This window comes from Clarias gariepinus, chromosome 10, assembly GCF_024256425.1.
Source record: "Clarias gariepinus isolate MV-2021 ecotype Netherlands chromosome 10, CGAR_prim_01v2, whole genome shotgun sequence".
In the NCBI taxonomy this organism is placed as follows: Eukaryota; Metazoa; Chordata; class Actinopteri; order Siluriformes; family Clariidae; genus Clarias; species Clarias gariepinus.
In genome coordinates, this window is record NC_071109.1 from 5,045,762 (window position 1) to 5,065,636 (window position 19,875).

Genomic DNA, 19,875 nt, shown 5'->3' on the forward strand with positions numbered 1-19,875 from the left:
AGTCAGGGTGGATTACAAATACTTTTTTTTTTGAGCATTTTGAATCGTTTCATTATTTTGCGAAATGTGTGTTTTATGTCCATCACTGTAATCAAACTGTTCAAATAATCATGTAATGCCAAAACTACAAACACTATCCATATAAAAACATGACTACATGACACTTGAAGTATTGCCTAAAGTGCCATTTTAATGATACTTTTTCATCTTTAATGATCTTTTCGGAATAAAATGACAAAACAGTGCATAACTTTTTTTTTCTCTTTTTTGTTTTTACTCTGACCAGTCAGGGTTTTGTTTGTGGCATCACCTCAAAGCTTCCATCTTTCTGATGTTATTTAAACATATAAGGAATTAAGAAAAAGCAAAGTGTAACAGAAACAAATGGAAATGTTTCTACATAATCGTCTAAGAAAATTCTAACACTGATCTTGTAGCACTATGCTAAAAGAAGTTTTCTTAAAAAGATACAAGTTCAAGTTGCGATCACGAATGTTTTTCATGTAATGATACAGATTTTAATAAACACTGATCCAGCAAAAAATTAAAAAAAACATCAGCTTGTTTGTGCAAAAACGGAAAACCGGACGTCTATCAGACGTCTATTCCTCCAAAAAAAAAAAAAAAAGCAAAGAAAGAAAAGTTTAAAAAAAAAAAAAAAAAAGACATGATCGACCACTTCCGCTTTTTTTCGCATGCGTCTGTTGGACGGTACAGTCACGTCCTTAGTTCTCTTACAACCGTGCGATACGATCAGCGTCTCACTGGACACCAGGACATTTTTCCTTCCTTATGTTTAGAAGAGAAACGTGGTCATTTATGTGCAAATAAAGACTGACTTTCTCACTGCTAAACTAACGTCCAGAAATGTACTTCACTTTTAATACAAAAACAAAAAACTATAATAATTAATATTACAAGCTTTTCACTTAAGTAAAACATTTAAGCTCAATAAAAATAAAAAAATTAAAATTAACAAAAGGAAAGCAAATGAAATCATGGAGAGACATTAAACCGGGGAGCTTAATTAGATGGCGGTCGGGGGTGGGGGTGGGCGTGGCTACATTCCCCATCCTCCGCCCATGCTGCTGTTCAGGCCGTTCATCCCCATCGACCCTCGGCTTCCACCGCCGTAGTAGCTGCTCCCCATTCCGCCCTGATTACCTGACAGGAGGGACAAATACACACTTTAGGACCTGCGAGCTCTCACTCACGCCATTCAGGTTTACACAACTGTTTTTTTTATAATTATTCTGCACACTGCTGAATGTGGGCGGAGCAGAGCTGACACTCACTGTAATCACCGTATCCTCCCATCCCGCTCTGGTTGCCGTAGCCGCCGCCGGCGCTGTACCCGGAGCTCATCTGCTGACCGCCGTGGCCGTAGGACGACTGGCTTCCTGAGAGAAAGAAACACACACACACACCCACACAGTGCAAGTTAAAGCAACCGCTTGTTACCTTAACAGCCAAAATATTAAAAATGAACCCATCAACTGACCTCCGTATCCACCGCTGCCGCCCCCTGCTGTTGAGTTCAGGAACAGCTCAACATAACGATGTTCTGAAAAGACATAAGACATTATTTTTCTTAAATGCCGTTATATTCAGGTGTTTAAAACACTTACGCAGCTGTCAATCATTGCAAATGTATGTATGTACATATCGATTGGCTAATCTGAGAACCGCTAGCATCGACTCCAGGGAAGAAGGGAGGGGTTCTTGGTGTGTGAGGTCACAAAAGGGGAGAAATGTTTAAGGGAAAAAGGGAAACGTGAACAAACCAATAACAATATATACTTTTATTCCCTTCATCATGATGATGATGCAGTGAATACACGGTTCAGTAATACTTAAATCTATTATACATTTTAAAAATTGCATGTACGTCCAAAACTAATCCTCAGTTCTATACTGACGCATATTAGCTTTGTCCTTGGACATGGCCGCCACAGCGTCTTCGTGCGTAGCGAACTCTACGTCAGCTTCACCCGTTACTCTCCCGTCAGGTCCGATCTCCACGTGCACGCGCACTGGGTTGAGGGGAGAAAAAAACTAAAAACACAAGCGGAACAAAGATTAAAATACATATTGTTTTTAAAAAGTTTAACCTGTACCATATTCATGTTTTCTATCTGGTAATCCTTTATAATTCTCACGTTGTAGATGTCGGTCTCCGTGGCTCTGTACGGAAGGCCTCTCATGTGCACACAGTGACCGGTCGTGCTCTGAAAAGAGGAACCGCCGTCCCCATAACGTCCATCTGAGGTGAGACAGAGAATAGAATGGACACGCTGAACAGGAACAGCAAGAGGACAGATCTCTGGAGTGACTGGATTTATGAAACTTATTAATGATCGAACAAAACTATTCGAAATGCCCAGTGAAGAATCTGTGGGTGGAGCTTCTGAAAGGATTTCTTTGGACCATCAACAATCCTCGAGCGACAGTGGCAGTAGTACGAAAATGCTTCGTGTCCAGTCAGTCTGTACGTACCTCCTCCATATCCTCCGCGACGCACCCGCTCAAACGAGACCCCGCGGCTCATGCTGTTGTAGCCGCGGCCGCCCGGCCGGTCGTAGGGTCCCGGCCTCTGCATCCCCATCACCTTCCTCTGCGGCTCGTAGTGCGTACGCACCTCCGCGCGGCTGCTCTTGAAAATCTCTATGTACCTACGGGGGTCAGAGGCACATCGCTGGAACCGCAGTACATAAGCGGAACGATACAAAGCATTGCTGCGTGCACAGGAAATAATAATAAACCCTAAGAACTGCAGCACTGAATAATTGGCAATGACTCCGAAAATTTTTTTAATGGAAACTTCTCAGTCAAACCCTCATTCAGCTTTTCTTATGGCCACTTTTTATATCATTATTAACTTATTATTATTATTATTATAAAAAGAAAAATTACACAGAGGTCACATTGGTAGAGTACAGAAAAACATTAAAAAAAAAGACTTCAGTCTGTCTGACTCAGTGTTACCTGTTACCGCGTCCTCATGATCTGAAGTCTTCAATGTAGTAAAAGAGAAGGTGAGAGAAAAGAAATCCCTACAGCATCAAATTTAGTGCTGAGTGAACATCCTTGTCATCAGAATCCCCGTCATACGGTGGTGTGAAAAAGTGTTTGCCCCTTACCGATTTCTTAATTGTTTTGCATGTTTGTCACAATTTAATGTTTCACATCATCAAACTAATTTAAATACAAGTCAAAGATAACACAAGCAAACGCATCATTAAGTATTTGAGGGTTTTAATTATAAAGGGAAAACAAAATCCAAAAACTACATATCCCATGTGTAAAAAAAGTGTTCTCCCTAAACCTAATAACTGGTTAGGCCACCTTAAGCAGCAATCGAGCATTTCCGATAACTTGCAATGAGTCTGTTACAGCGCGGTAGAGGAATTTTGGCCCGTCCATCCTTGCAGAATTGTTGTAATTCAGCCACACTGGAGGGATTTCGAGCATAAACCGCCTTCTTAAGGTCATGCGCCACAAGCTCTCAATTGGATTTAGGTCAGGACTTTGACTGGGTCACTTCAAAGTCTTCATTTTGTTTTTCTTCACCAATTCAGAAGTGGACTTTCTGGTGTGCTTTGGATCATTGTCCTGCTGCAGAACCCAAGTTCGTTTCAGCTTGAGGTCACAAACAGATGGCAAGACATTCTGCTTCAGGATATTTTGGTACACAGCAGAATCCATGGTTCCATTTATTACAGCAAGTCTTCCAGATCATCACTACCACCACCATGTTTTACTGTTGGTATGATGTTCATGTTTTGAAATGTTACTTTTCAAAAAAAGGTGTTACTTTTACACCACACATAATGGGACCATGGCACCTTCCAAAAGACTAAACCTTTGTTTCATCCGTCATCCAGATGTTTTCTGGCAAACCCGAGTCGATCCTTTATGTTCTTTTTGCTCAGCAGTGGTTTTGGTCTTGGAACTCTGCCATGCAAACCATTTTTGCCCTCAGTCTCTTTCTTATGAGTCATGAACACTCACCTTAACTGAGGCCTGCAGTTCTTTGGATGTTGCTGTGGGGTCTTTTGTGACCTCTTGGACGAGTTCTCACTGCGCTCTTGGGATAATTTTGGTCGGCCAGCCACTTCTGGAAAGGTTCTCCACTGTTCCATGATTTTGCCATTTTTAGTTAATGGGTCTAGCTGTGGTTCTCTGCAGTCCCAAAGCTTTAGAAATGACTTTATAACCTTTTCCAGACTAATAGGCCTCGACATGGCTTTTAAGGATCTTTTGGTCTACTTGACTTTGTCAGGCAGATCCTATTTAGCTCAGGTGTGATAAACCAGAGTTAAGTTATGTTTTATCATGTTTTTCCCCCACACGGGGCTGTGTAGTTTTCCCTTAATAATAAAAACCTTCATTTAAAAACTGCATGATGTCTGTACTTGTGGTATCTTTGACTTATTTAAATTTGTTTGATGATCTGAAACATTAAACTGTGACAAACATTAAAAAAAAAAAGAAATCAGTAAGGGGGAAACACTTTTTTACACCACTGTACATGGTACTTGTGTGTGGCGATAAGAACATATAGTGTTTTTTCTTAAGACTTGGTGTGTTTTGGGTGTCGTCTTAATGCACAATTTCACAATAAATTTGTGTAACAGTAGCAAAAGTAATGAATGTCTTGTCTTAGAACAGTTGACATGAATTTGTCACTTTGGAGAATCCCGATCAGAAAGATTTATCATTTTTGTTATAAAATTAAAAATAAAAGTTGGCTGAGGGGAGTGTTGAGCTGCAAAGTTCTTGCAAAACTTTTTTTTACCCCTTTACCACCAAGACGGTACCGGAGTTAAATCGGTGGCTGATTTCGAAGCGGTTCTTTGTTTTTAGACAGCAAAAACACTTTTGGACAGAAAACCCGGTTCCATGGTGACACCGACACATTGCTTACAACAAAGAACCGCTTACGTTAGGTGCTGAAAAATTTGTGATTGACATTTTTTTTTTTTTTTTTTTTGCAATGAGCAGCTGAAATGCTTTTTAGTAACAATGTTTTGCTGCTAGGGAAGTCGAGACGTGTAAGAACGTATACAGTGACTTACTGGCGTGACTCTGTAGCCCGTGGGGGGAAAAAAGCCAGTTCTCAGAAGCTTTGCTATTGACCTGACGCTAGCACAGACGCAAACTATCACCTGCTTCTCTTCGGTGGAAAAGAGGCGTTTGGCAACAAACACAGGGTCAATGAGTTCAAAAGATAATCTGATTATTATATACATTGAAAAAACGTTGTGTGTATTGTGCATTACCTGTTTTACTTTTTTCCCCCCACTCCATAATTAAACCAGATCTACACAACACACACACACTTTCTGTAGCGCTACAGCTCTGGCACAGTTTGAACCTTAAAACTCAAACATTTGAGTCACGTTCCCACTGGAGTCGATCCACTCGACTGCTCTGAATGTTGTAAGTGAAGTGAAAAACAGATGATTCACGAGTACATGTGATGACTCACTCAGCACTAACGTGTGCTTTCATAAGAACTGGGACTCAACTTTTAAAAAGCTATGTGTGATTGGTAACGCTAGCAGTTCTTTGATGCTTTGTTGTTTTGTTTTTTCAGAGAAGGTCTTGCCATTTCTGCAGTGCATAAAATTGTTGAGAGGTGAACACCATAAGAAAAGCAACTTATCCAGCCAACCAACCAACCATCCCCACCTGTGCCCTATTCTTTCCTTGTGTTTCTTTAGAGCCTTTTCAGCTATATCCTGTGAAGCAAACTGCACGAAGGCCTCCCCCGTACTCCTCCCCTGGAAGTCCACCGGCAATGTTATCCCATTTGGCACGATTTCCAACCCTTCAACCCAAGGACAGATAACCCCAGTGGGGGACATATTAAATCACAAGCCCATTGACAAAGAGTTATAGTCTGCTAAGGGAACTGTTGTACATAAGAAATGAGGTTACATGGAAATACTAGATGGGGTGCAAGGTACTAAGTGTGATAACGTTACACAGGTTATATTATTATGGTATGAGAAAGTATCATCAGGTACCCATAAGGTATCCATAGGCTGTTTTCCACTGCACAGATTATAGGAGCTGAGCGTCTTTTTGTTTTGTTGTTTTAAATTGACCAAAGTTTCTGCTTCCGGCTAAAGTCTGAGACTAACTTAAGATTTTTGGATGGCAGAAGGAGTAACCGCGTGAATCTTGCCAAGGATCACATCATTATCCATAGACGGATTTAGTTTTTCAGTAAACAGAACCAGTAAGCTTGTCTTATTTGCTCGGGTTTTATTGCTCTTAAATATTGTAAATGTAGTTCTCTGAGGTGTGTTTTTAATTATTTGTTGGTTTACTATGTCGCGTTTTGGGTGTCGTATGAATGTGAAATTTTTAAAGATGGCAGACGGCAATTATGTGAGTTAAGGTGATGACATCATGTACAAATCAACAATTAAATTTGTTACCCACTAATCTGATTATCGATTTTAGTTGACAGTTTTGATTAATCTTTGCGCCCCTAATCGTGAATAATATTTAATTTCAGTTTTTAGTTTGTTTGGCAGGAGCTCACACTTTTTGAATAATGCACTGTACAGTATTGAGAAATAATTTTAATGGCTTCCAAAATTAACTTCAGGGTACTTTTGTTCCGAGTCCTGGTGAACTGGATGAGGACGGATTTTTTGATCGAGCTCTTTAAGTCCGAGTCTATAAATCGGCCTGGATTAGGGTGCTTAGCAAAATATTACAGATTCATTTATTACTTACACATTACCAGTGCGGTTATTCATGCTTATATTATGTAAACTCAATTTGGTCTAGGTTAACATAAAAAAAATAAATTATATATATATTTTTTATACAGGAAATTTACAGGATTTTCATTATCATGAGTAATTTGGCACATGTATTATTTATAAATAACTCTCCTTGTAATAAAGCTTGATGAATAAAACTCAATGTTATTTTCATTCCATCATTTTTAGCAACTAAAAGCAATAACTTTATATCCAAGATTTCCTATGTACTGAGTAATAAGAGAACATCTCTGACATAGTCACGATAACGCAGACTGACGCCGGGTTCTCTTGGTCCCCTTTTCTTGTTTACGAGTGTGCAGTGGAAAAATCGCCTATGACTCCTTATTATGCAAAAGTCTTAACATGAAGCATACAGGCAAGCTTTCAGTTATAAGGTGACTTATTAGTCTTCTGTACATGACTACTGGCCTAATGTAACAAAAATAATAATCACAGACTAGAAAACATTGACTTATAAAATAACTGAGCGTTTATTATTGATGTGGTGTGAGATATAAACCCCTAAGTGCTGGTGGACTTACCTGCAAAAAACTGAACAATCTCCTCTTTGCTACAGCCAAAGGGCAGACCTCGGAGTCTGACCAGGCCGTCTCCTGCCGTGTCTGGACAGTTAGGTCCAGTGTGCTTTAAGACCCAGTCCATTTCCACACTGTTGGATTTGAAGACTGAAACGACACAACGGTCCATCAGCGCCTGGTCAGGTCACTCTCGTAAGCTTGACCGCTCTCCACCCTCACCTTCTACATAACGGTGTCCCATGGTTTCTCGATCCTTCTTCACTGCGATCTTGAGATCTTCCTCGCTTTCAAACTCCACAAACGCCTCTCCGCTCGGCCGCCCTTCCCTTGTGTAGGTGAAGTGTATGCTCGTGCCGTTGTTTGCGATCTTACATTCTGCAGCACAAGTAAGACGCGAGGTGTTTAAATCTGCATCGGGACAAGAGCTTAAATAAATATGCAAGGTTTACATTGTTTTGTTTTTTTTTACCTGAGAAGAATCTCTGGACTTCATCTGCTGAACAGGACCAGGGCAATCCTCTCACTCGCACCACGAAACCCTCTCCGTCTGACATGCTTAAGAAAGACAAATTATACATTTTTTCTTTGTTTGTTTGTTTTTGGTTAAGGCTTAATAAAGTATTGTATAATTGAACATAGTTATCATGATAATAAATCATGATAACTAAAACCAGGCCCTAATGTCAAAGCGCTCCAAGTTAATACTGTGATACCTCTGCATACAAATGCTCTGCTTCTAAAATGTTGGCCCTAAGAACTGAACCTTTGCCTCAGCATACGAAGCATTTGCGCCATACAAGCGAAAAAAAGCCGGGCGTGCGTGCGTCTGAGAGCCGTTCAAAACTTGTTTGTGTCAGTGGAAACCCAAGCAACCTTGGTGATTACTTTCTTGTGTACATATTAGTTTTGTGGGTGTTTTAGATTTAGGGAAGACATAGCACCATGGGTCCCAAGAATGTTAGCAAGGCTGGTAGCATAAAAAAGGGAGCCTTAAAATAAAAAATATATTATAGTGTTGGAAATTGGTAATAATTTTGGGTGGCTAAAACAGATTACCTGCATTTAAATTATTTTGTTAGTAAAAATGCATTTCGCAGTTAGTGCTGAAGCGATTCCTCGAGTAACCCGAGTAATTCGATTACAAAAAAATGATCGAGACTAAATCTTCTGCTTCGAAGCTTCTTTTAATTAATTTTAAAAGCTTGCATTATGTTTTTGCGCAAAAAGCACTTTACGTAACCCACAAAGCGGAAGGAGACGCAAACAGTTAGCTGTGTATTGATTTGAGGGAGCGTTCTGTTGCGGGCTGCAAAATTGAAAGAGAAAGATAATAATATCAGTGAGCGTAAGAGAAGAAGAAAGCAGCGAGAGAAAACAACAGAAATCGTCAGTAAAGGCTATGCCCAATGTTTTGCCTGAGATGTAGATTTAGAAACTTTTAGTTCTGAAAGTTAAGTTGCACAAAGTAGGGTTTTTGTATAATTATTTATTTAATGTTTGGCTTAGTTTTTACTTATTCATTCAAAAAAACTACTTTTTTTGTTTTTGCATCTGAGAAAAGGCTTTAAAATAAGAATGTATGACACTGTAATGCACTTAATTCATCTGTCAACTTTAAGCCATTCCTTGTATTGTGAATAATGATAATGTGAATAATTCATTTAAAAAATAAAAGTAGATTTTTCTAAAAGAAAACCAATTAATCTTTGTTTCTCTCATAAATTTTACATTGCTCTTTAATTAAGCAAAAGTACATTTTATCTGATTACTCGGTTGATTTTTTGGTAGAATACTCGATTAATAAAATATTCGATAGCTACAGCACTATTCGAAATACAAAATTTTAAGAAATTCTTAGAAAAAGAATCTTAAGATCTAACCTCCAAAACGGATTAAAGTCGTATACCGAGGTATCAGGTCCACGAGCTCAGAGCTGTTGGCGGGAATTTCAGTGCTAAACTACTGCGTGACTCAACTCACGAAACAATTAGAATAAGCCCCGCCCCCACACTATACAATAGCCAATCACGTCAACACGCATTCCGGACCGGACCGCAATTTTCCAAACGCGTTTTCCCCCCCAAACGTTAGAATTTTGCCATAACGACCCCGGCACATTCTGTATATATTTCAGGTTACTTGTACAATAAAGTACAACAATATCGACATGTTGACATTTAAATCAGAGCCCTGGGCCACATTCCGTTACAGATGTATGAAGGCTGTGTATCCGGTTTAGAGCGCAGCACTGATACATCACAAAGGAAGAGATTTCAGTGCACAATGTGTAACGGTTCTGTAACGGTTCAAATGCAAAAGCAAATAAAACGTAAACAAAATGCAAACCAACAGTGAAGACTAATGATGCGTTTAAGAAAAAAACACATTTTAATCCATTCATATGTTGGCTAGTTACACCGGTTAGCTAGGCTAACTATACACAACCAGCACCCTTTATCTGACTTAACATCGTATATTACGCGTCCAGTGAACAAAATAATTTAAACCTAGCATTAGATGCATATTATTTGCCTAAAATAATCAAAACTACCTTGACGATCTGATTTGCAATCCACCGGTGTGAAAATGGTGAGAATTCCTAGCGGAATACCACCAATACGCGTGCGTGAACAAGTAGTGCGCATGCGTGATAAAAAAAAAAAAAGAAGAAGAGTAGATTCAATCACCTGAATCGATTCAAAGAATCGATTCCACACAATACATTTTTCGGTAACTGGCGTATGAACGAGCTGAATCACTATCAACGCTTCTAAAAATATTAACTGAATTCTAACCCTGTTGTTGAGTCCAATCAGAGTATATATTTAAAGATGTTTAAAATGTTGTGAATAACGGATAGTACAAATTATGATTGTGAATCAGTATACAAGGAGTCGATTCTATAAGCGTGGGTAAACAAGCAGTGCGCATGCGCGTTAAAGATTTCAATCGATTGACGTGATTCAAAGAATCTATTCGAAACGATACATTTTTCGATAACGAAAGTGATTTTCGATTCTCCACTTTACACTTCTCGATGACGTATACCATAGTTTAAAATCAATTATTACATAGAGTTTCGTTGTTGGAATTATAAACTAAGAATCGATTCCCGACAACAGTATCAGCTGAATCAGAATCAACGGACTGAATCAGCTCCAAATGTTCAGGGTCGGATTTCGATTCCACGATATAATAATAAGGAATTTAGAGAATGACGTCACTCCACAGTGCACCAGTTCATAATAACTCCTGTAGAATTTTAATTTTTAGGTAACAAACACATTACGAAATAAATAAAATCAAATAAATAAAAAATAGATGCCTAAATGCGGGTGAGTGTAAGGAATTCTGGGAAAAGAAAATAGGAAATTTCTCCAAACAGCACGCGCGTATTTGTTAGCACGTGATCACGTGAAACTAAACGCGTATAAACGCAGCAGTAATGGCGGACTCGCTTCGGAGCACGTGCTCGCGTCCTATTTAGAGCACGTGGTGAATTCTGTTTTTACTTTTGCCCAAGTGGAACCCCCCCCCCCTCCCCCCGTCACATGATCCCGGTCACGTATCCAGGGTTGCCAGATTGCAATCAAGCATGCAACTTTTTGTTTATTTTTTCAATCTCCCAATGCACTGATGTGTGAAATACACTTTTTCTGCATTATCCATTATAAAATTTATAAAACAAAAGATATTCTAAGAAGATGCATCCATCATGCATCTACGAACCTCTATAGTTCAACTGCTACAGCGGTTTCTACAACTGAACATCGTATTTATTCCCATTTTTCAGTCATCCTGTCAGCATTTACACCCTGATTCACAAATTACGTCCCATTTTGAATGCTAGTTAGCCCAACCTGCATGACTGTGGCAGGTAACTGGAGCATGCGGAGGAAACCCACACACAAACTCAGAGGCGGGAATCGAACCTGGACCTCTGTTTCCAAACAAATCGCTTACAAAGTAGAAATACATATTATACACAACACATTGTTAATCTATCATGCTGAATTTCTGTGTGTGTTCTCCATCACTGGTGTTCCTCCTTCAGATATAACAGTAGGCAGCATCATTTATGACTTTTAAGTCATACTGCGACCGTGTCACAGGCGTTCCTCACCCTCTGTAACATTAGGCACCAATGACTACGGCAAAACAGGTAAGTCAGATCAAGCTCAGGGCTACTGAAACTCCGGATCAGACTGACGGCGCATATGACAGGCAGAAGTAAGGTCTGTCGATACATTGGAGCGGCATGAGGAGCGGCAGCGAGTTGACCACACACTTCATTCGCAGGTTATTTGCAGGACACATAGGCGTCAGGATCTGCCTAAATCTGATATACAGTAGATAAATCTGATACATGGCAAACCAACCTATATATGTTATAAAGTCAGGAGTCAGTGGTTAAAGCATTGGACAACAGCAGTCATATAAGCATTTACACTTCATATCATACTGTGTACGACTGTGTATGTGATGAATAAAAATTTGAATTTGAAATTTGGGAATTCGGCCTATGGTTCGGAAGGTCCCAGTGTCAAATCCCAAGACCACCAAGTCTGCTCAGATGTATAGTAAGATAAAAATCTACGAATCTGTGGATAAGAGGTCGGCTGCCAATGATGCTTAAATGTAAATAAAGTAATAGGAGGAAAATATTCATAATCCCTTTATTTCAAAAAGATGAAAGAATATAATGAACATGATCGTGGACATTAGTAATGATCTGTACAGATGACACTGGGTAATTAACCAGAGTTTAAACTAAAAGAAATTAATTTTGTGAGCATTTCATTCTCAATATGAAGCTCACAAAATATTAACATGCAAGTAGTTTAGGGTGATTCTTTTTTGTGTGTGTGATCAAGGAACCTCCCAATCTGGCAACCCTGATCAGCACGTCCTGTCTGTTGGTGTTAAATATCCACACACACACACACACACACACCCTGCACCCACTACTGTAGATCCTGCTGTGGAAAAGTACAACTGCTTCTGCAACTGGTCTCCTTCTGCAACAATGTGCTTTTAGAAAGCTGGTTAGTTTAGTTTAGCTAAAAAAAAAAAAAGGGAAGAACAGAAAAGTAAGGAAGTCAGAATCAGTCAACAGAAAGAATAATAATCAGCAGTGGGACAGCTTTATTGTCTGCTTCTTCTACAGAACTCCTCCAGCTTGTAGGTCCACCATGTCAGCTAACACACAGAAGACCAGGAGCTGTCCCATCCCGACCCGTGTGATCCAGCTGAAGGACTGGTCCCAGCTCCCAGACCTCTACAGCCAGACTCCTGGAGGAACCCTGTTCTCCACCACACCAGGAGGTGAGCACATGCTTCTTTCCAAAGAAGGGCTACAGTGTGACCGAGCAAGGATCTAAGTGTGCATGGTTGATCATAAAGAAACTACACATATCCAGATTACACACTGTGTCTATACAAGGAAGGACTGGGAATCAGTCTTGCAAGTGGGTGAAAGGTTTTGATTTTTACACCAAATGTAAATAAAGGATTCTTATTTTGAAAAATCAAATCACTAAATGGAAAAAAAAAATAGATGAATTTTGCTTTTCGGGTCTTGTTAGGGCGTTGAACAAACCCCTGAAGTCAACATCTGTAAACCAGCATGCAGTGTTTTTCTGTCTCTTAAACAACTCTGCATACAACTGTTGCACGCTTTCTGTAGCAAAGTTTCCTCTTAGCTGGATAAACATCCTAAGTTAATTACTCAACGTCTGCTTCTTTATCGCACAGAACAGAGGTTTGTTTTGCATAACATTATATGATACCTTATCTATTCACAGCTTGTTTGTTCCAGAGATACTGCACTCCTGAGCTGTTCAAAAACAACACACTCGCACAAAAAAAAAACACACTCGATAAGCCGTCGACCCTGACCCAGCTTTCGGATTGTTCCTGTTTTTATCACACAGTCTTTATTAAACAGGAATACCAGCCATGCTTCGCCAAGTAGGAGGGATTTTTCTTGGAAAGCCACCCTTCCCTACTTCCACAGCTGTTGCATTTCAGGAATAACCCAGAACTTTTTGTTCCAGCCAAAGTAACGTTGAGGTCGTGTGTAGTAAAGTTAACTTGGGGAGTTTTTTTTTTTTTTTTTAAGATTAGATCTTTTGTCAGAATGCAGTGAGTAAAATCGAAAATTTTACCATTAGTGTAAGAATGAGACTGTTACGGTTGAGCAGTGCCTTAGATCACAAGGCAGCACTATTAATAATAATAAGAAGAAGGATGTGGAACACACAGAAAGAAAGCTGTGTCTGTTGTTGTGTAATTCTTCAAGCATGTTTCCTTGAGGTATTAATCATTTCTAGTTTCCCGTCCATTACTTCATACTTTGAACACACTGGGGGACGTGTCCTAAGGCTGTAAGGCTTTTAGAAAATAAATAAATAAATAAATAAATAAATAAAAACTGTTCTTGAAGGTGTGATGCATTACAGATGTGGCTGAAAAACCTTAGCCCAAAATGCAGCCTGAATTTTTATCATTCTTGTGTAATCACCTTAAATGTTTACAACCTGAGGGGGCTGCATTAATGTACAGTACAGTCTGGGCTAGAAATAAATCAGCCAGGCTTCACACACACTCAAGGATCTGTTTTACTTATTTTTCATTTATCTTTACTTGGAAGTGGTGCCGGTGCTCTTACACTTAGTTTCACAGATTTTTTAAAAACATTTTTTTAAACAGCTGTTTGATGCTAATTAACTATAAATAAATAATCAAATGCTAAACACAAATCATCGTAATTAAATGTTAAGTTCAAGCTTTGTTCATCACATATACCAGATCAGAGTTATTATACAGTGCAGCACATCTGGAGCAGACATGGTGAAGGGCCTTGTTTAAGGGCCCAACAGCGTCAACCTGGCGAGTGAGGGCTTGAACCGTCGACCTTCAGATCAGTAACTCAAACACAGGTTAGCTGTATATGTCTTAACCAACTCAGATGAATAGATCCAGCTCGTCCCCTTTCCTCATGTTGTCTCAGGAAGTTTTCCCATGCATGTCAGACTAAATCTGCACTTTTAAATTTCTGTAAATCTGAATTGTACTCAGGAACAGCCCGAGTACAGTTTGTGTTGAGGAACAGCACAACCTTGGTGTTTTGCTCGCAGTGTCTTTACTTCCTCCTCCCTTCTCCTTCAGTACTTTTTTCTTTTTTCTTTTTTTCTATCAAGAACACAGTGCACAAAATAGACAAGGTTGCATAACATGTTTTTCTGCTTCTTGATGGAGAGTGTGGATATAGTACAGCTCCTCTCTGAGCGAGCACCACCCCTCGTACCGGTCAAACTTCAGGCAACCGCAGCTCTGCTCGCTGCGCCGCACCACGCCTTACAGTCGTGTGTGTTAAAGGGTTTAAACTTTACCATAAAGATGAAATCAGGGAGTATACTCGGGCTGCCCGTGTGTGTGTGTGTGTACCTTGTTTGTACACATTCAGACCTTATGTAACCTCCATGTGGTCTGGCCTGCCACAAAATGGCTCCCTCCAGCTTGTTGAGCATGTGCTCAGATTTCCTAGAACTTCAACACGGATGCCAAAGCCTCGTCGTCTCCTCTCTCATTCAGATCCGTGCGAGTGCTGCTCCCCTAACGCACGGGACAAAAGCCACAGTGTGAGATACTTTAATGCATTTGTTCAAACAGAGAGCTGTGTGTGTTTTTTTTTTTTGTTTGTTTCCCTCAGAGCTGCACTGTTAAGACTTAAATAAATGATACTAATATAAGGGTCAGTAACAACTCATGATGTTCAACGCTGAAAAAATTAAAAAAGAATGATTTTTATAACAATGAAAGTTATGATTTTAATAATAAACAAACAGAGGGTTAAAGAATATTTTTTTAGGGTCGTAAAATTATAAATTATAAATAATATGCAGAGAGTCACACGTTCAGGGTTATTCATGATTTTAAGTAAATTTTTATTCGTTAGAATAAAACACATTAGAGCTGTGTCATAGAAGAAGAAGAATAAAGTGCACAACTTTTGTAATAATAACATGCGACGCAATTTGAATAACTATTGTTTTTGGTCAAAAATAAAATAAATAAAAAGAATGATATAAAACATTCTGTAATGCATTAATATTCACTCTCAGGGGAAAAACGGCTGTTTAGTTAAAAAATTATCTTTTGTTAATATCACCCGAACAGATTTTTTTCGATATTAAATGAAAATGTAAGCTGAATAATTTGTAATTAAAAAATTGTATTTTGTATTTTTTAAATATTTTTTAAATTTGTATAAAAAAAAAAAAAGGTAAATTAGATACTTCATACAGCGGCGTTTTACATATGTTACGAGGTCGAGGACGTTCGAGTCAAAACGGGATTTGTGATGGAATTTCCTGTGAATGAATACTCAGCATGTGGAACACCTGATCCTTGAAAATCGGCGGATTATTTGTTGCCAACTTGTAGAAGAGACGCATCTTGTCTGTGTGAACTGCACACGCAATCACTCAACAACAACACCTGCATGTTACAGGAGCTCAGCTGGGAGGTATTGCCACGTCCCCCATTTAGTCCTGACCTCAGTCCCATAGATTTCCACATGTTTTGTCCATTAAAGAAGTTCCTGGGAGGCCAGCGGTGTTTTAGATACGAATCAGACAGGCAGTTCGGTCGTGGCTCCGGTGTACTGAGAAAACTTTCTATCTTGATGCTACCCAAGCAGTAGTGAAACCCTGGAATAAGTGCATTAGTGTAGCAAAAGTAAAGGGAGTTCTTAATCTCATAAATGTGTTCTGTTATTCTGCACAATCAAAAGTCCCGCTTCGGCTCGAACAGCTTGCGTAATTATTAGTAAAAATGAGCGAATCCAAACACAAATTCTTTTTTTCTGGATATGTGTAACCCAGATGTGAATCCTTCCCTTCCACAGGCACTCGGATCATCTACGACAGAAAGTTTCTGCTTGAGTGTAGGAACTCGCCAATCGCCCGGACCCCGCCCTGCTGCCTGCCCCAGATCCCCGGGGTGACGATTCCTTCCAATCATCCTCTGGGCAAACTGGAGGAGCTGAAAGAAGAGCAGGAGGAGGACAAGGACGCAGCAGGTAAAGCAAATCTGAATAAACTGCCAGACGAGTAGCATAAAAAACATGGCTCAAGGTTTAAAGGGATAAAAAAGGGTTCGTTAGATAGATACGTGCCGCTTATCATCTGCCACTGCCAAGGAAGGAAGAAAACATAGCGGGTCGGATGTTAGAGGGAAATAATCGAGGACAGTATGCTTCACCGATGCCATTACTCCAGATAAAACATCAACTGTAGAAGACCGCTCACATGGTGGAAACCAAAATGCCTTCTAGGGTGTCATATAAGTGGGAGATTAAACCTAAAAAAGTGCCTTGTAGGATGTCCTTACAGAAAAGGAAACGTTTAGGCTGCATTTTAAACGGAAGAACATGATCGAGTTCTCCTACGTGTGAGTAAACATGACGACATGCCCCTGAAGGTGCCCCTAGGTGTAAAGGAAACATGATAAAATGCCCGCTAGAGGTCCCCTAACTGTGACGACATGCCCACTACAGTGAATAAAGCTGTTGACGTGTCTAGGATGCTCCTGCTAACACACTGTTTCTGTCCCGTCCCCCCCCCCCCTTATGTAGCTGACGACAACCAGTTCGAGATGGACATTTGAGCCTGTGACGTGCCTCCTGTGGAGAACGCATTTCTGCTGGGACGCTGCTACATTTCCCCATCGACCAGCTCTCACTGGATTCACTCAGTTCCGTTTGAAGGTTTTTTTTTTTTTTTTTTTTTTTAAAGATGTGTATAGACACGAGCACTCAAACAGTGTTTTTCATTTGTTTACAGCTTTATTTCAGGTATTTTTCATCTGCAGAATACAAAGAAAAGAGACTGTGCACGGGATGTCTGGGCATCCTGTTAATGATGCTTATTGTACATACGGTACTTTGTATTATTTTTTTGTTTAAAAAAATGGGAAATCATTAGATTTTATTAGAAGTGGGGGGGGGGGGTTGATAAGGTAAACGCATAGACACGTACATACTTCAAAGCTGTCCCTTTATCTCTGTGATTCAGGACAAACGGCATATAACAAAGTGTGTAATAATTAAATCAACATAATTCATAAATCATATTTGAAACTATTTTACCCAAATATATTTTCTTCCTGATGAGTTTTTCTCCAGAATGTTGTTTGCTGAGTTTTTATTACTTTTATTAAACTGTGACACAAAATATCATTTGAGTCAAGTGTTTTGTTTTTGTTTGTTTGTTTGTTTGCAATGCTTACACGAGTACACATGACCCAGAAGACAGGACGTAGTTTATGATTGAGAGCATAAGTTTGTGCACCCTCAGGAGAGTGCAGGTTTTTCTCACATATACTGATGATGATAATAATAATAATATGCAGTCCTGTAAAAAATGCCATTGCTGAGACTGCTGAAGTTATGGAGACATCTTTCGAGGAAACACAATGCTACACATTGCAGACATCATTTAATTCATGTTTTAAAAAAAGTCATAGATAAGAACTATTAAAGTATGTATACATTTTTTAGGCCGTCTGTGTATACCTTTAGGGTCCGAGTTTGATTCCCGCCCCAGGGTCTGTGTGTGTGGAGTGTGTGCATGTTCTCCCCGTGCTTTGGTGGGTTTCCTCCCACAGTCCAAAGACATGCCAGTTCAGCTAACTGGCGTTCCCAGTGTGTGAATGAGCGCGAGTGAATGTTGATTGAAGGTCGTAAAATGGGAGTGAATACAATAATAAACAGAGCTTCCTTGATGGAGATATACAGAGTCAGACAAAACAATATACTGTATACACACTTGAGGAAAAAGCATGTATAAATATTTTAATACTAAATTTGTTTCTATATGATATATATTGTTATAATATACATCATGTTATTTTTCTTTTCCTGAAGTGTGCATACATTTTTGGCCTTTTTTGTCTGTATAAACACTTTTATATATTTAAGTTAGTTAATTATACCATTCACAACATCATCATTATACATTATTTTATTATTATATCATAAAGTACTAGAGCAAATCATAGGCAGGCTGTTGATTTAATTTTTGCACACTGCGATTCTCATTGGGCGTTCACACTGACAATTAACTGCACTGGTCAAAGAACACTGTTGCTGTGTACAAAGAGGTCAGAGTCGCCTTTCTCAGAAGACTTAGGTCCTTTGATGTATACAGAAGCATGTTTCAGATGTTCTACCATTCTGTGGTCTCCAGCTTTCTTCATCTTCTCTGCTGTAGTCTGCTGGGGTAGCAGATTAAAATCAGTTGATACCAACAGACTTAACAAGCTCATCAGAAAAGCGGGCTCTGTCATTGGAGTGGAGCTGGAGTCTCTAGTTGAGGTATCTGAAAGGAGGATGCTGAAGAAACTTCTCAGTATCATGGACGACACATCACATCCCCTACACGAGTCACTGAGGTCATACAGGAGCACATTTATCCACAGACTGAGACTACCAAATCTAAAACTAAACGCCACAGGACGTCATTTATACCAGTGGCAATTAACCTCTATAACTCCTTTCTTTCATTAATTTCCACATTCTGTGGGTATAAAAAGCTGGTATTGTCAGTAAGTCATTTCAAATTCATTATTGAAACAGCCATGAACACACAACGTCACTTAACAGACGAGCGGCGCCACCTGGCCATGGCGCGCCTTCGGGTCGGTGGCAGGCAGTCAGATGTTGCTCGTGAACTTGGTGTGTCTCAAAGTGTCATCAGCAGACTCGCATCAAGACACAGAACTACTGGCAGAGTTCATGACAGACCCAGAAGTGAAGCCCCTGGAGTGACAGACCGCAACGATGACCAGTACCTAAAGACCTAGGCACTCAGACATCATTATGCAACCGCCACACAGCTGCAGGCCCGTTCACGAGATGCGAGGGGTACTAGGGTCCAAATTTTGGGGGTAATAAATATTAAACTAATGAAAATGGTGTTTTCTTCTCATACATTATTAGTAATATTAAAGGGAACTTTTACTTATTTCATTCAAATTCAGAGCAAATAGGAAAAGCACTCAATACCTGAATACCAGAAACACCTTTCTGTACAGTCTGTAGTTTTATAGTTTTTTTATATATATTTTTATTCTATTTACATCTGTTTTTTTGTCATTATAGTACATTGTATTTCATTTTTTATTCTCTATTTTTTTCTAATCCTATTGTATTTGTATCTTTTAAATATGCAGCTAAACAATTTCCTCAGGGATTAATAAAAAATTATCTTATTCTCAGTTCAGTCAGATTCAACAGCAGTAATATTTATTATAATATTTATTGTCTGAATTGCCTCGAGCAGATATACTTCTTTCAGGTTTTAAAGTGTTACAGCTACTAAAAGTATTACGGTAACCTAAAAAACGCTGGTTTACTTATGTGATGTTTTGAAGTTTTTCAATCTTAACTCCAGTCCACTAGGTGGCGGTATCGCACCAACCAAAGGTCAGAAGCGATAATCTCTCTGATCGAGAGTGAAGTATTCTGTGAAAGATTTAAACTGTTG

The 19,875-nt window shown here is 39.3% G+C and overlaps 2 protein-coding genes across 4 annotated transcripts; one reads left to right on the forward strand and one right to left on the reverse strand.

The window, feature by feature from the left end:
* Positions 1 to 208: 208 nt before the first annotated feature.
* hnrnph1 (heterogeneous nuclear ribonucleoprotein H1) lies at positions 209 to 9,958 on the reverse strand. Of its 3 annotated transcripts, none has more exons than XM_053505396.1 (11): positions 9,876 to 9,958; positions 7,794 to 7,879; positions 7,544 to 7,699; positions 7,328 to 7,471; positions 5,695 to 5,833; positions 2,497 to 2,672; positions 2,160 to 2,263; positions 1,920 to 2,055; positions 1,502 to 1,564; positions 1,296 to 1,400; positions 209 to 1,164 (listed from the first exon to the last, which is right to left on the reverse strand). In XM_053505396.1, the coding sequence occupies exons 2-11, from the start codon at positions 7,876 to 7,878 to the stop codon at positions 1,061 to 1,063; spliced, it is 1,212 nt and encodes a 403-aa protein (XP_053361371.1). In that variant the 5' UTR covers position 7,879; positions 9,876 to 9,958; the 3' UTR covers positions 209 to 1,060. The 3 variants fall into 3 exon arrangements, with proteins under 3 accessions (XP_053361371.1, XP_053361373.1, XP_053361372.1); XM_053505398.1 differs by having other exon boundaries at positions 209 to 1,168; XM_053505397.1 differs by lacking the exon at positions 9,876 to 9,958 and adding an exon at positions 9,205 to 9,263.
* Positions 9,959 to 12,269: 2,311 nt separating this feature from the next.
* eif4ebp3l (eukaryotic translation initiation factor 4E binding protein 3, like) lies at positions 12,270 to 17,107 on the forward strand. Its single transcript, XM_053506240.1, has 3 exons — positions 12,270 to 12,649; positions 16,236 to 16,409; positions 16,965 to 17,107. The coding sequence occupies exons 1-3, from the start codon at positions 12,517 to 12,519 to the stop codon at positions 16,994 to 16,996; spliced, it is 339 nt and encodes a 112-aa protein (XP_053362215.1). The 5' UTR covers positions 12,270 to 12,516; the 3' UTR covers positions 16,997 to 17,107.
* Positions 17,108 to 19,875: the final 2,768 nt, after the last annotated feature.